Source organism: Schistocerca nitens, chromosome 2, assembly GCF_023898315.1.
Source record: "Schistocerca nitens isolate TAMUIC-IGC-003100 chromosome 2, iqSchNite1.1, whole genome shotgun sequence".
Taxonomy (NCBI): domain Eukaryota; kingdom Metazoa; phylum Arthropoda; class Insecta; order Orthoptera; family Acrididae; genus Schistocerca; species Schistocerca nitens.
Window position 1 is genome coordinate 1068777104 of NC_064615.1, and position 16281 is coordinate 1068793384.

Consider the following 16281-nt stretch of genomic DNA (forward strand, 5'->3'; position numbering starts at 1 on the left):
GGTTAGTTAGGTTTACGTAGTTCTAAGTTATAGCGGACTGATGACCTCAGCAGTTAAGTTCCATAGTGCTCAGAGCCATTTCAACCATTTGATTTGGCCACTCTGATCGCCCTACATTAATCACACTGAACATTTAAGGGGCAGAATCTAGAGGTCGGTTCAGAGCCAATATGGATCAATATTTATGCAAGGGGCCTGTCAACGACTTGTCGAGTCCGTACCACGTCGAGTTGCTACACTACGCCAGGAAAATGACGTCAGGAGGTATCCCATGCTACTGGTCACCTCAGTGTATTTCAAACCTTATTAATCATTGTCGCTTCAAAAAACTAAATACACTCATGCTCATAAATTAAGGATAATGCTGATACACGGTGAAACAACGCTCTGGTGGGTGGTTTCCGGGAGTAAACCACTTCGGGGTATGACCATTCGGTGCATTTTACCTGCGGTCGTCGCACGGTGGCGCTGGCAGCAGTCCCCATACGCAGAGGTGTGTTGGTGCATGTCAGAGTACGGTGCAGACGTTTTCAGACGTGCTAATGGTGACTGTGTGTTGAAAATGGCTAAAAGAACACATACTGATGACGTTATGAGGAGTAGAATACTAGGGCGACTGGAGGCTCGTCAAACACAGCAGATCGTTGCTTGGGCCCCTCGGGTGCCACAAAGTGTGATCTCACGATTATGGCAACGATTCCGGCAGACAGTAAACGTGTCCAGGCGGTACAGTGCGGGACGTCCACAGTGTACAACACCACAAGAAGACCGATATCTCACCATCAGTGCCCGCAGTCGGCCACGGAGTACTGCAGGTAGCTTTGCTCGAGACCTTACCGCTGTCACTGGAACAGCTATCTCCAGACACACAGTCTACAGACGACTGAACAGTCATGGTTTATTCGCCCGGAGACCTGCAAGGTGCATTCCACTGAGCCCTGGTCACAGGAGAGCCCGTAAAGCCTGGCGTCAAGAACAAGTACATAGTCAATGGAACAGTGGTTCCACGTTATGTTCACGGGCGAGTCCAGGTATAGTCTGAACAGAGATTCTCGCCGGGTTTTCATCTGGCGTGAACCAGGAACCAGATACCAATCCTTTAATGTCCTTGAAAGGGACCTGTATGGACGTCGTGGTTTGATGGTGTGGGTGCACGTACACCCCTGCATGTCTTTGGCAGAGGAACTTTAAGAGATCAGGCGTATTGGGACGTCATTTTGCACCAGTATCTCCGCCTTTTCAGGGGTGCAGTGGGTCCCACCTTCCGCCTGATGGATGATAACGCACGGCCCCACCGAGCTGCCATCGTGGAGCAGATATGAGGCGAATGGAGTGGCCTGCCTGTTCTCCAGACCCAAACCCAATCGAGCACGTCTGGGATCCTCTCGGTCGACGTATAGCTGCACGTCTTCAAACCTCTACGATATTTCAGAAGCTCCGACAGGCATTGGTGCAAGAATGGGAGGCTATACTCCAGAAGCTGCTCGAACACCTGATCCAAAGTATGCCAACCCGTCTTACTGCCTGTGTACGTGTGCATGGTGATCATATCCCATATTGATATCGGGGTACCTGCGCAGGAAACGCGTTTTGTAACATAGGTGTTTCGGGACGGTTTTCTCAACTAGTTTTTTTTTTTTTTTAAGCATCGACCATGATTGCTTCTGCTTTTCCTTCCAGTAGGGGTGAGAAACTCCTTCAAACGTTTTCTTCACGATCGGAAATCTGTGCCAAAACTATGTATTTTAGACTGAAAACTTCAGAAATAACATATATATGTAACATAATACACTCCTGGAAATGGAAAAAAGAACACATTGACACCGGTGTGTCAGACCCACCATACTTGCTCCGGACACTGCGAGAGGGCTGTACAAGCAATGATCACACGCACGGCACAGCGGACACACCAGGAACCGCGGTGTTGGCCGTCGAATGGCGCTAGCTGCGCAGCATTTGTGCACCGCCGCCGTCAGTGTCAGCCACTTTGCCGTGGCATACGGAGCTCCATCGCAGTCTTTAACACTGGTAGCATGCCGCGACAGCGTGGACGTGAACCGTATGTGCAGTTGACGGACTTTGAGCGAGGGCGTATAGTGGGCATGCGGGAGGCCGGGTGGACGTACCGCCGAATTGCTCAACACGTGGGGCGTGAGGTCTCCACAGTACATCGATGTTGTCGCCAGTGGTCGGCGGAAGGTGCACGTGCCCGTCGACCTGGGACCGGACCGCAGCGACGCATGGATGCACGCCAAGACCGTAGGATCCTACTCAGTGCCGTAGGGGACCGCACCGCCACTTCCCAGCAGATTAGGGACACTGTTGCTCCTGGGGTATCGGCGAGGACCATTCGCAACCGTCTCCATGTAGCTGGGCTACGGTCCCGCACACCGTTAGGCCGTCTTCCGCTCACGCCCCAACATCGTGCAGCCCGCCTCCAGTGGTGTCGCGACAGGCGTGAAAGGAGGGACGAATGGAGACGTGTCGTCTTCAGCGATGAGAGTCGCTTCTGCCTTGGTGCCAATGATGGTCGTATGCGTGTTTGGCGCCGTGCAGGTGAGCGCCACAATCAGGACTGCATACGACCGAGGCACACAGGGCCAACACCCGGCATCATGGTGTGGGGAGCGATCTCCTACACTGGCCGTACACCACTGGTGATCGTCGAGGGGACACTGAATAGTGCACGGTACATCCAAACCGTCATCGAACCCATCGTTCTACCATTCCTAGACCGGCAAGGGAACTTGCTGTTCCAACAGGACAATGCACGTCTGCATGTATCCCGTGCCACCCAACGTGCTCCAGAAGGTGTAAGTCAACTACCCTGGCCAGCAAGATCTCCGGATCTGTCCCTCATGGAGCATGTTTGGGACTGGATGAAGCGTCGTCTCACGCGGTCTGCACGTCCAGCACGAACGCTGGTCCAACTGAGGCGCCAGGTGGAAATGGCATGGCAAGCCGTTCCACAGGACTACATCCAGCATCTCTACGATCGTCTCCATGGGAGAATAGCAGCCTGCATTGCTGCGAAAGGTGGATATACACTGTACTAGTGCCGACGTTGTGCATGCTCTGTTGCCTGTGTCTATGTGCCTGTGGTTCTGTCAGTGTGATCATGTGATGTATCTGACCCCAGAAATGTGTCAATAAAGTTTCCCCTTCCTGGGACAATGAATTCACGGTGTTCTTATTTCAATTTCCAGGAGTGTAGAAATAAGAGTACATTTGTGTCAGAAGACGTATCACAAGCGCACCTGTTGATGTGGATGATGAAGCCGTCGTCGACGCCCCTCCTCAGCATGTCCTGCACTGCCTCCCTGGTGCAAATGCTCAGACCCAGCACGTTCAGGTCCAGGATGCGCTTCCAGGTTTCCGTCTTGCCCTCTGGTCACAAGAATGAAAGTAATTTTACTGTACAAGCTTAAAAGTTTTGCCATATCAACTAGCTCATGCAACGATTGTGGCGGACGTTAAAAGACAAGCTTGCTATTAACATCCGGAGAGTGTAGGAGCAAAGAAGGGTACTTCCTGCCACATAAATCTTGTCAACTGCCTATGAGGAGAAATTTCAACGATACAGAGGCTCACAGACTTTGTTCTTCCTGTGCGCCATCTGCGAACGTAACATCAAGTCGGGCAAATGGTAGAGATACCCAAAGTATTCTCAACCACACTTCGACACACTTCGTAAGGTGGTTTGCAGGATGCAGCACAATCAAGAAGCCAGAATCGATATGTTGATCGACCAGTGTGTTTCACACGTATAGACGGACTACGGTCTAACCTCAGTACGATGTAAGGTGGTTCAGATGGTTTTGAGCACTATGGGACATAACATCTATGGTCATCAGTCCCCTAGAACTTAGAACTACTTAAACCTAACTAACCTAAGGACATCACACAACACCCAGTCCTCACGAGGCAGAGAAAATCCCTGACCCCGCCGGGAATCGAACCCGGGAACCCGGCGATGTAAGGTGGCATCGTAGTAATTTTGTAGGGAGCACATTGTGCTCATGTGGGAGCAACCTAGATGCTTGTAAAACAATAAACTGGTAGCCAAGACCGCAGTAATTCTTTGTATTCCATGATTACCGGTTTCGACGAAACGAAAGCCGCCATCATCGGATCTTAGGACACATTCAGGTTACAACATCAAAGCAAACAATGGTGATACTAATAGTTGCCTATAACACGCAGGCCTTGCGACAATTTTGTAAGTCCTGGGTGTTATAGGCAACTGTTAATATCACCATTGTTTGCCTTGATGTTGTAACCTGTATGTGTCCAAAGGTATGTAACTAAATTTGTATGTACACATGTTATATAAGTAGAATCCAAGCCCACTTTTATAGTGTTTTCTGTCCTCCCTGGATTCGATGATGGTGGTTTTAGTTTCGCCGAAAGCGGTAATCATGGAATAAAAAGAATTCCTGCGATCTTGGCTACCAGTTAATTCTTTTGCAGGCATCGTAGTAAGACAGGATAACAGGATGAACGTCGCAGTATGAGAATGTTTCTTGTTTTTCACTGTATCAGTGTTGGGTTTCTCAAATGCCACTGACATTGCCATTCCACTCGCCATTACTACCGAAAAGTGATGCTGTGGAGTGACTGCAACAGCCAGACATTTCATGTGGATGTTGCAGGTCAACATGTACACTCCACGCACACCTCACAAATGTTCTTTCCACTCACCTTACGTCATCTATAGTTGTATCCCCTGATCACAGTCATTGGTCCAATGATAACTGGAGCCTCCAGGCCAACAATGCCATACGATCATTTCATTTCATTTATCAGAAGAACAACTTTTGAAAACAATGGCACACAAAGTTTTTGAAAATAATGGCACACAGTAAAACATACTCTCACATTATGTACGTCTTTCTCCACGCACGTTCAATCTCATATTGCTGCCATTTCTAGTTCTCACTTCGATCTGGAAGTCTCTGTTCTCAGAAAGTGGACCATGAGAGGAAAGAAAGACAACACTACTTTTTAAGTGCCTGCTGTGGACAGCCAATGGGAGACAAGAAGCCGTATTTCTGTCGTTTCCCTTCTTTACGGATTTATTTTTCTCGTTTGTCCAGAAAGATTAGCACCTGAAGTTCAGATAATCTCCAGCCACTTCGTAGGAAGAAAAGGCACAAGATAGTCACTGTTCTCAGCTGTGATAACTCCTGCTGCTGCTCTCCAGCTGACACTGAAAGCTGTGATATACTTCGTTAGTGAATTCCGTTGTTGTCACCTCTTCCACCATCAGAGATAATTTCATTTCATTGTTATCACCGCTAACGACCATCCCCCTCACAAACACTTTGTCTTGATTAAATGTTGCTCCAATAAGGAGCGAATTTTTAGGCTCACCCAAAATTGGTTAAAACATTTACAGTGTTAAGGCAAAACATTATGACCACTGCCTATCACGCCGTTGGACGCCGCCTGGTAGTGATTCGGGTCCCTAACGCTGTAACAAAAGAATGTAAGCGGAGCAGACACGGACGGTAGATACGCTAGCGAAAATATGGGCTGCAAATGGGGAAATATATTGGGATAAGCGACTTTGACAAAGGACAGATTATTGTTACGCAGAGCCTGTGAACGAGTATCTCAAAAACGGCGAAGCTGATCGAATGTCCACGTGCTACTGCTGTGTGAGCATCTACGGAAAGATGTAGAAGGACAGTGAAGCTATCACTAGGCGCTAAATGATTGGACGTCTATGACTCTTTACAAAACGTGGCGTTCGGGGGCTTGTTTTCTCTGTAAAATAGGATAGATGGTGATGTGAGGCATTTCTGCCTAATGAACACAATGCTGGTGCACGCACAAGTGTTTTGGAGCACACTGTTCATCGTACATTATTGAATATGGCGCTCCGCAGCAGACCTCTCCTAAGTTTTCACACGTTGACGCAACAAAATCGTCGATTATGATTGCAGGGGGCACGGGACCATCGGTATTCCACCGACGATCAGTGGAAACATGTCTGCTCTTCGGGCGAATCACTTTTTTGCTATACTAGGTCTATGGTTGTCTCCACAAAAGACACCATCGAGGTGAACGTCGGCTGGAAACGTGCAGCGCGCCACGGACGCAGGCTGGTGGGTGCGGTATTAAGCTATGGGAGACATTCTCCTGCTCTTGCATGGGACCTGCGATGGTAATGGAAGACATGCTGACAGCTGCGAACCCGTTGCATCCCTTCACTGTTGATGTCTTCCCCGAGGGCGATGTCATCTTTCAGCAGTATACGAGGGCAGTTCAATAAGTAATGCAACACATTTTTTTTCTCGGCCAATTTTGGTTGAAAAAACCGGATATTTCTTGTGGAATATTTTCAAACATTCCCGCTTCGTCTCGTATAGTTTCATTGACTTCCGACAGGTGGCAGCGCTGTACGGACCTGTTAAAATGGCGTCTGTAACGGATGTGCGTTGCAAACAACGGGCAGTGATCGAGTTTCTTTTGGCGGAAAACCAGGGCATCTCAGATATTCATAGGCGCTTGCAGAATGTCTACGGTGATCTGGCAGTGGACAAAAGCACGGTGAGTCGTTGGGAAAAGCGTGTGTCATCATCGCCGCAAGGTCAAGCAAGACTGTCTGATCTCCCGCGTGCGGGCCAGCCGTGCACAGCTGTGACTCCTGCAATGGCGGAGCGTGCGAACACACTCGTTCGAGATGATCGACGGATCACCATCAAACAACTCAGTGCTCAACTTGACATCTCTGTTGGTAGTGCTGTCACAATTGTTCACCAGTTGGGATATTCAAAGGTTTGTTCCCGCTGGGTCCCTCGTTGTCTAACCGAACACCATAAAGAGCAAAGGAGAACCATCTGTGCGGAATTGCTTGCTCGTCATGTGGCTGGGGGTGACAATTTCTTGTCAAAGATTGTTACAGGCGATGAAACATGGGTTCATAACTTCGAACCTGAAACAAAACGGCAATCAATGGAGTGGCGCCACACCCACTCCCCTACCAAGAAAAAGTTTAAAGCCATACCCTCAGCCGGTAAAGTCATGGTTACAGTCTTCTGGGACGCTGAAGGGGTTATTCTGTTCGATGTCCTTCCCCATGGTCAAACGATCAACTCTGAAGTGTATTGTGCTACTCTTCAGAAATTGAAGAAACGACTTCAGCGTGTTCGTAGGCACAAAAATCAGAACGAACTTCTCCTTCTTCATGACAACGCAAGACCACACACAAGTCTTCGCACCCGAGAGGAGCTCACAAAACTCCAGTGGACTGTTCTTCCTCATGCACCCTACAGCCCCGATCTCGCACCGTCGGATTTCCATATGTTTGGCCCAATGAAGGACGCAATCCGTGGGACGCACTACGCGGATGATGAAGAAGTTATTGATGCAGTACGACGTTGGCTCCGACATCGACCAGTGGAATGGTACCGTGCAGGCATACAGGCCCTCATTTCAAGGTGGCGTAAGGCCGTAGCATTGAATGGAGATTACGTTGAAAAATAGTGTTGTGTAGCTAAAAGATTGGGGAATAACCTGGTGTATTTCAATGCTGAATAAAACAACCCCTGTTTCAGAAAAAAATGTGTTGCATTACTTATTGAACTGCCCTCGTAATTGTCCGTGTCTCGGAGCCGGAACAGTGCTACAGTGGTGAGAGGAACATTATAGTGAACTCACGTTGATGTCTCGGCGACCACATTCGCCTGATGCAAATCCTATAGAAACTATCTGGGTCGCTATCGGGTATCACTACCGCGTTCGCAAATCAGGCGCCTGTTATTTACGAGAATGTACTTGGACATCTAATGCCACACACCTCCACAAGCCTACTAACAAACTGTCGGATGCGCGATACGCACAATCGGTGATGTATTTCGTTCTAAAGACGGACAAAGAAGCTATTAAGCATGTCGTCGCGATGTTTTGGCTATCAGTGTTTAAGGGGCTCCGGAACGCCCTATACTTGCAATGTTAAAATAACGCTTATAAATTACATCTTTCCTCACAAAGTATTTGAGGTAGGAAGTTGAACTTTTTACAGATTATTTATTGGAATATGGGCTACAACTTACACAGGGATTTTACAAAATTTTAGTTCAGTTATTAAAGATGATTTTTTTTCAATTTTAATGAAAATTCACAACATTTTTTTGCAATTTTTTATTTATATATTCAAAAATATACAGTTTTTTGGAAAAAGGCTGTGTTAAATTATGCAGAAGGTACTGTGTAACATTTACTGAAAGTTTGAAACAAATATGTTTGGAAGATCCTTAGAAAACATGTAATTAGTATGAGAAAATAAAAGTTTTGGGAATCGAGCGACAAAGATTGGATTAACTTTTTAGTGCATTCCAAGTCCATAGGGTGGATTATCTTCATCCTCTGCAAACTCCTCCTCCAGCTTCCTCTTGTTCCTCCTCCTGTTTACTCTTGCTTGTATTTCTAGACTCTTTACAGCCCTGTCTGCAGCCCGAAGGCGTTCCTTGTCTAAAGCAAGCATCGCTCGTTGTTGTGTTCGTGGATTTTGCTACCATTTTCTTCAGTTGCAGTTACTGCAACACTGTTCCAAAAGGTGGTCATGTATGAACACTTATCACATTTCAGTTGTATTTCACTAGCAACTCCTACGTGCTTTATTATGGAGAGTTCCAGACCAACTTCACTACAATGAATACATCTTACACAGTTTGAAAAAATTCCTTTGAGAACCGACATATCAAATATTTCATTCACATCCGATTCGCCCATAAAACATTCATAGTTTTCACTCATTGAACCAAGCTTCTTCTGCGAAGTATTTTCTTTCCCACTTTGACTGCTATGGGCAGGTGTACTTGAGAGGTTAGGTTCACTCACTAGGTAAACGTCTTTATTGCTTACAGTAATAACACATACCTTTGGCTTTCCAACATTTCTCCTTTTCTTAAAAGCCTTCAGAGGATTTCTAATAACTTTACTTTTACTCATTATTATACTTCAACAAAACAGACACTCAAGAAACAGAATTAATTACGAATATTTTCGAGATAACGACAGAGTAAATAAACATGAAACAATCGACAATCACACCAGCGATATATATTGAACCATCACAGGTTAGCCACAACACATACTTTATCTCACATCACTAAAATGTACCTGATGAACACGGACGTTAATAATAACACCATTTGACAGCAGTTTAACAGCGCCACAGTGGGTCACGCCCATGTAGAACACATTTCAAAAAAAATTTAAAAATAGTTGTAGTCTTCGGAATTGAATAAATTATATATCTATTAAAAGGTAATAGTCTGCAGATTCAGAAAACGCAAAAAAGTAAAAATTGAACTTTTCATGATTTTGAGCCTTTCCGGAGCCCCTTAATGAACTCTCAGATTTGATTTCATTTCCTACATGGTAACTATACAAGTAACTTCATTGGAGATTAGGGACAGTGTTGTATGCAGTTTGTCATTTGCGACCATTAGCAGTTTTTCGCCTAAAGCTGGACTTAGGAAACTACATAAACGCTCGCTGCGGGTGTCATTTCGTGACTGGTGTCGTGGTTCCCTGGTCGTTCAATACAAAAGTAAAACCCTTTATGTGGGTGATTTATGACGTTACGAAAACTCGTTGGTCTTCATTTAATATGTGTCTGGTCGCTATCTGTTAAGGTTCGGTGTTTTTCGAAATATGATTAACAACTGAAAAATTATTTTTGAGGTGAAAAGACACCTCACCCTCCATTAACGTAGGCTACATACAGTAATGGTCGCAGTTTATATCAGCATCAGAGACAATTTTCGGCTTACATAAAGTCCTCTGGAACAAGTAGATGCTGCAAAAGGCTGAGTCCAAATTGGCAATTGCTGGATTCGGTAATTTCTTGACGCCGTTCAAATACTCTCACTGATTCCTTGTGGCTTCGACTCCAGGATATACATGAGAGTGGAGGTGCTGGCTGTGTTCACATGACCTGCTTAGCATTTACGTAAATCTGGAGTTCCATGGATGTCCCTTGTCTGTGAAGGACGGGAAGTGATGCGCCACCTGTTCAGGCTATATTTTTCTACTGTCTCAGCATTGATTGTCTGTGTGGCTGCGGTGTGACTACTATTTATGTTTCTTGTTGACAAACTGGTGTTACCTGCGGTGCAATGGCTTCATCCTATTCCAAAAGAGTACAAGGCAAAAACATGCATGACCAAATTAAAACTGTGTGCCCGACCGAGATTCGAACTCGGGACCTTTGCTTTTCGCGGGCAAGTGCTCAGCGCACACTCCGCTGTAGAGTGAAATTTCATTCTAGAAACACCCCCCAGGCTGTGGCAAGGCATGTCTCCGCAATATCCTTTCTTCCAGGGGTGCTAGTTCTGCATGGTTCGCAGGAGAGCTTCTGTGAAGTTTGGAAGGTAGGAGACGAGGTACTGGTGGAATTAAAGCTGTGAGGCCGGGGCGTGAGTCGTGCTTGGGTAGCTCAGTCGGTAGAGCACTTGCCCGCGAAAGTCAAAGGTCCCGAGTTCGAATCTCGGTCCGGCACACAGTTTTAATCTGACGGGAAGTTTCATATCAGCGCACACTCCGCTGTAGAGTGAAAATTTCATTATACAGAACCAAGTCTGGGAATCATGAGCGGGAAATCCGTAACGTCCAATAACCCGTGCTTGTTCAGGGAAAGCTTAACAGCTCAGCGCACATCAAAAGGATCATTCAAGCCATGATGTTGCTATTCCTATAATGTGCCCACGCACACAGTTCTCCCTTAAGTCAATTTGGTCATCAGCGAGTGTGCTCTTTTCCTGAGCCAGCACGATCTCCGCAACATCTGAGGGGACGTATCTGAAGCGGAGATGTTTTACACTGTGAGAAAAGTCATTGGATAGCTATGTGCATATAAATGATAATTACTTGAAACCCTCAGCTGCCGACAGGTGTTGTTGGCTCTGGTTCAAATGGCTCTGAGCACTATGGGACTCAACTGCTGAGGTCATTAGTCCCCTAGAACTTAGAACTAGTTAAACCTAACTAACCTAAGGACATCACAAACATCCATGCCCGAGGCAGGATTCGAACCTGCGACCGTAGCGGTCTTGCGGTTCCAGACTGCAGCGCCTTTAACCGCACGGCCACTTCGGCCGGCAGGTGTTGTTGATATACCTCAATTGGGACAGCTGAAAATGTGTGCCCCGACCGGGACTCGAACCCATATGTACAGTTGGCAGTAGTATCACGTATACAAAGCATAAAAGGGCAGTGTATTGGCGGAGCTGTTGTGTGTACTCAGGTGACTCAAGACAAAAAGTTTCCGGGGTGATTATGGCGGCAAGACGGGAATTATCAAACTCTGAATGCGGAATGATAGGGACATTCCAATTCGGAAATCGTTGGGGGTTTCAATATTCGGAGATCCACAGCGACAGGAACGTGCCGAGATACCAAATTTCAGGCATTACCTCTCACCATGGACAAATCAGTGGCCGACGGCCTTTACTTAATGGCTAAGGGCAGCAGCGTTTGCATAGGGTTGTCAGTGCTAACAGAAAAGCAACACTGCGTAAAACAACCGCAGAAAATGTGGGACGTACGACGAACGAATACGCTTAGCCCTCTCCACACAGGGACAGCAGTGGCGGCCAGCAGAACTACTCAATACTGGGTGCTAGTAATTGAGGTGTTGAGATCAGAAACGGGACGTCATCATTTTTGGGGTATATGAGTTATTACTGTAGTTGGTATTTTCACACGATTCCGCATCTGTTGGTTCTAAAATGGGACTTGTTCAGCGATTTTTCCCTGTCAAAATCAGTGTTGAAATTACGTTTCGTGCAGAAAGAGGACTTGTCACAGTTACAAGTCCCCATATTGCACGAAAGAACGTGAGGCGTAAGAGCAGCACTGTAGCGGTTTGCAGTAATCAGCTGTGAGATTTCCGAATGGCTTCGTTGACGGAACCGTCAGACGAGTCCGAAGACGATTTACATGAATTTAGAAGGAAGAAAAGACGCCCCGAATTGTGGAGGAGGAATGTGATTAAACAAAAGAAGGTCAAGGGTTTGGAGCATACCAACTGCAAACGAAACATTGTTCCAAGGAGGGAAACAGGTGCAGATTGCAGGTAAATAGTCATACAATGTTCATTGTTTGAATTGTCTCTACATAATGTAATATGGAACAGTTGAACGGAATGGACAGTGTCTTGAAACGAGGATATAACATGAACGTCAACAAAAGCAAAACGAAGGTAATGGAATGTAGTCGAATTAAGTCGGGTGATGCTGAGGGAGTTAGATTAGGAAATGAGACACTTAAAGTAGTAAAGGAGTTTTGCTATTTAGGGAGCAAAATAACTGATGATGGTCGAAGTAGAGAGGATATAAGATGCAGACTGGCAATGGCAAGGAAAGCGTTTCTGAAGAAGAGAAATTTGTTAACATCGAGTATAGATTTAAGTGTCAGGAAGTCGTTTCTGAAAGTATTTGTATGGAGTGTAGCCATGTATGGAAGTGAAACATGGACGATAACTAGTTTGGACAAGAAGAGAATAGAAGCTTTCGAAATGTGGTGCTACAGAAGAATGCTGAAGATTACATGGGTAGATCACATAACTAATGAGGAGGTATTGAATAGAATGGGGGAGGAGTTTGTGGCACAACTTGACAAGAAGAAGGGACCGGTTGGTAGGACATGTTCTGAGGCATCAAGGGATCACCAATTTAGCACTGGAGGGCAGCGTGGAGGGTAAAAATCGTAGAGGGAGACCAAGAGATGAATACACCAAGCAGATTCAGAAGGATGTAGGTTGCAGTAGCTACTGGGAGATGAAGAAGCTTGCAAAGGATAGAGTAGCATGGAGAGCTGCATCAAACCAGTCTCAGGACTGAAGACCACAGCAACAACAATGTAATATGCTGTAGCAGAAGCAAGTTGTGTAGAAACATTGTACTAAAATGGGAATATAAATTCCTTTCATGAAAACAAAGTCGAAATTTATGTTTTTGTTGTAATATAGAAAATCGGTAAAAATATGTTATTCGCCGAGTATATAGGTTAATAATACGCTAATAACTGTTTACACGTGCCGGCGTATATGTTTTGAGAAGTTCTCATTTGCTCAGAAGGAACTATTGTTGACAGAATACAACAATATGCCCAACAAAGATGGACAGGATGGGTAATTGAGTGCTCTCATTCTTCCCATCTTTCCAAAAGCAAGGAGACCACGCGCAAATTCCATTACCAATCGTGGAAGGACAGCAAATTATTTTTATAAGGTAACTGGCCTGACCACTGTAATATTAATTTATTAACCATTTCGTTCCCGAATTATGTACATCTTTGATCCACGTTTTGTAAAATCTTTAAGGCATTATTTAAGGCATATATTTAATAGAGTTACAGAATTACGATTATGTAGATTTTTGTTTTATGATACTAATTCACATGTATCTGCAGGTTAAAGTTGGCTTCAAGGAAACTATGCTATGCAAGAAAGCTTAATTATTGCCCTCCATGGCATATCAAAACGCCGAGTGAAGAGACTGTGCCGCATAAGTCAATATTTCAGTACAACGACTGTTGTTTTAATCAAAAAGTGGATATGTTCAGTCATTTTCTGACACCATTTTCTATTATTTGCCTTCATCCTATGATTACAGATTGTTGGTATAGCATTGCATTTTTCCTCACTAGTCTTTGGGACTAACTATAAGCTTTGGAAGTAACGCTATTCAGAATTATACACTTTTTTCAATGTATTTCAGAACATCAATTGTGTGACATATCCCCTTTTTGATCTCAACGCCTCAATTATCCCTCCTTTGTCCGCGTGTGGAGTGGTACTTCGCCTTCGCCGTCCAGTAGGCTATTGACAGCCAGCAATCTCAAGCAGTTTTGAGACTAGCAGACGTCAGAGGGGCAGTGACACGGACACATGGCCTAGTGGCAGCCATTACTGGAAGTGTCTTATACTTTTATTGCAAAATGTCTTCAGTAGCTGAAGAAGCGCAGTCAAAAGCGACTCCTTGCGTAAAATAGAATTAGGACAATATACATATATTTTTAGAAACTTACGCGAACTATGAACTACACTCCTGGAAATTGAAATAAGAACACCGTGAATTCATTGTCCCAGGAAGGGGAAACTTTATTGACACATTCCTGGGGTCAGATACATCACAGGATCACACTGACAGAACCACAGGCACATAGACACAGGCAACAGAGCATGCACAATGTCGGCACTAGTACAGTGTATATCCACCTTTCGCAGCAATGCAGGCTGCTATTCTCCCATGGAGACGATCGTAGAGATGCTGGATGTAATCCTGTGGAACGGCTTGCCATGCCATTTCCACCTGGCGCCTCAGTTGGACCAGCGTTCGTGCTGGACGTGCAGACCGCGTGAGACGACGCTTTATCCAGTCCCAAACATGCTCAATGGGGGACAGATCCGGAGATCTTGCTGGCCAGGGTAGTTGACTTACACCTTCTAGAGCACGTTGGGTGGCACGGGATACATGCGGACGTGCATTGTCCTGTTGGAACAGCAAGTTCCCTTGCCGGTCTAGGAATGGTAGAACGATGGGTTCGATGACGGTTTGGATGTACCGTGCACTATTCAGTGTCCCCTCGACGATCACCAGTGGTGTACGGCCAGTGTAGGAGATCGCTCCCCACACCATGATGCCGGGTGTTGGCCCTGTGTGCCTCGGTCGTATGCAGTCCTGATTGTGGCGCTCCCCTGCACGGCGCCAAACACGCATACGACCATCATTGGCACCAAGGTAGAAGCGACTCTCATCGCTGAAGACGACACGTCTCCATTCGTCCCTCCATTCACGCCTGTCGCGACACCACTGGAGGCGGGCTGCACGATGTTGGGGCGTGAGCGGAAGACGGCCTAACGGTGTGCGGGACCGTAGCCCAGCTTCATGGAGACGGTTGCGAATGGTCCTCGCCGATACCCCAGGAGCAACAGTGTCCCTAATTTGCTGGGAAGTGGCGGTGCGGTCCCCTACGGCACTGCGTAGGATCCTACGGCCTTGGCGTGCATCCGTGCGTCGCTGCGGTCCGGTCCCAGGTCGACGGGCACGTGCACCTTCCGCCGACCACTGGCGACAACATCGATGTACTGTGGAGACCTCACGCCCCACGTGTTGAGCAATTCGGCGGTACGTCCACCCGGCCTCCCGCATGCCCACTATACGCCCTCGCTCAAAGTCCGTCAACTGCACATACGGTTCACGTCCACGCTGTCGCGGCATGCTACCAGTGTTAAAGACTGCGATGAAGCTCCGTATGCCACGGCAAACTGGCTGACACTGACGGCGGCGGTGCACAAATGCTGCGCAGCTAGCGCCATTCGACGGCCAACACCGCGGGTCCTGGTGTGTCCGCCGTGCCGTGCGTGTGATCATTGCTTGTACAGCCCTCTCGCAGTGTCCGGAGCAAGTATGGTGGGTCTGACACACCGGTGTCAATGTGTTCTTTTTTCCATTTCCAGGAGTGTATTATGGAGCATACGTCGTCGTGATTATGCCAACAAGGAGAAGAGAGAATTATGGTAGCTGCTCTTTCGAATTCACGCCTTGGTTAGAACAAGTGATGCCAAACATGTAATATCCTATATTTGAGCATCCATGTCCCATTATTTTCCCACTCATTAAATAATGTTTCCGGCATTTGTAAGAATATGATGTTTTTTTCTGTCTTGTATAAAAATACAATTAATTTTGCGGAGAGAGAAACGTATGGTGGTAGTCTAGTTCTCAGCAGCGCCTGTTAGTTGGTAAAGTTTATTCTTTTACACAAACATCATGCAGGATATGACGTAAGGGACTGCTTTCAACCCTTCTGCAATTTGAATTTGAAATGATGAGTCTTGAACTATTTCCGTTAATGATAACTACCTCTTCTCTCTCATACGGCGACAATGCCGATGATGATGCTGCTGTCGTCTTCTTGAGGATTATTCCCATGCATCCGAAGGCTCGCTGCAATCGTTCATGATGCGCATAGACGGGAGCAAGTATACATGAATCTCGTAGAGCTATCCACTTTATAATTGTTAGACACACGGAGAACAAAAATAAGCCCGTACACCACGGCGTACAACAGAAGACCTTTGTTCTAGCACTAAAACAAGAAAAGTGTTGAAAAAATGAAAGTACACCTTTAACTTTTCCGCCGCCCTTCACATTAAATTAATGCAGCGTAATACGAAGTAATATATCTTTGACCCATTCAGTTGGCGTCTATATGAATTAGTACATCTCGTTTGTCTATGCAGATAAACCTTATGGGCACCTA

The 16281-nt window shown here is 46.1% G+C and overlaps 1 protein-coding gene across 3 annotated transcripts in view; it reads right to left on the minus strand.

The window, feature by feature from the left end:
- LOC126237456 (dehydrogenase/reductase SDR family member 11-like) overlaps window positions 1-16281 on the minus strand; it is a 262806-nt gene that overhangs the window by 119008 nt on the left and 127517 nt on the right. For 2 of the 3 annotated variants that reach the window (XM_049947589.1, XM_049947591.1), the window contains exon 3: window positions 3258-3387. The exons of the other annotated variant lie outside the window; for it this stretch is intronic. In XM_049947589.1, coding sequence (XP_049803546.1) covers window positions 3258-3387 — 130 coding nt within the window. The remainder of the gene's footprint in view (window positions 1-3257; window positions 3388-16281) is intronic. 3 annotated transcript variants of the gene reach the window in all.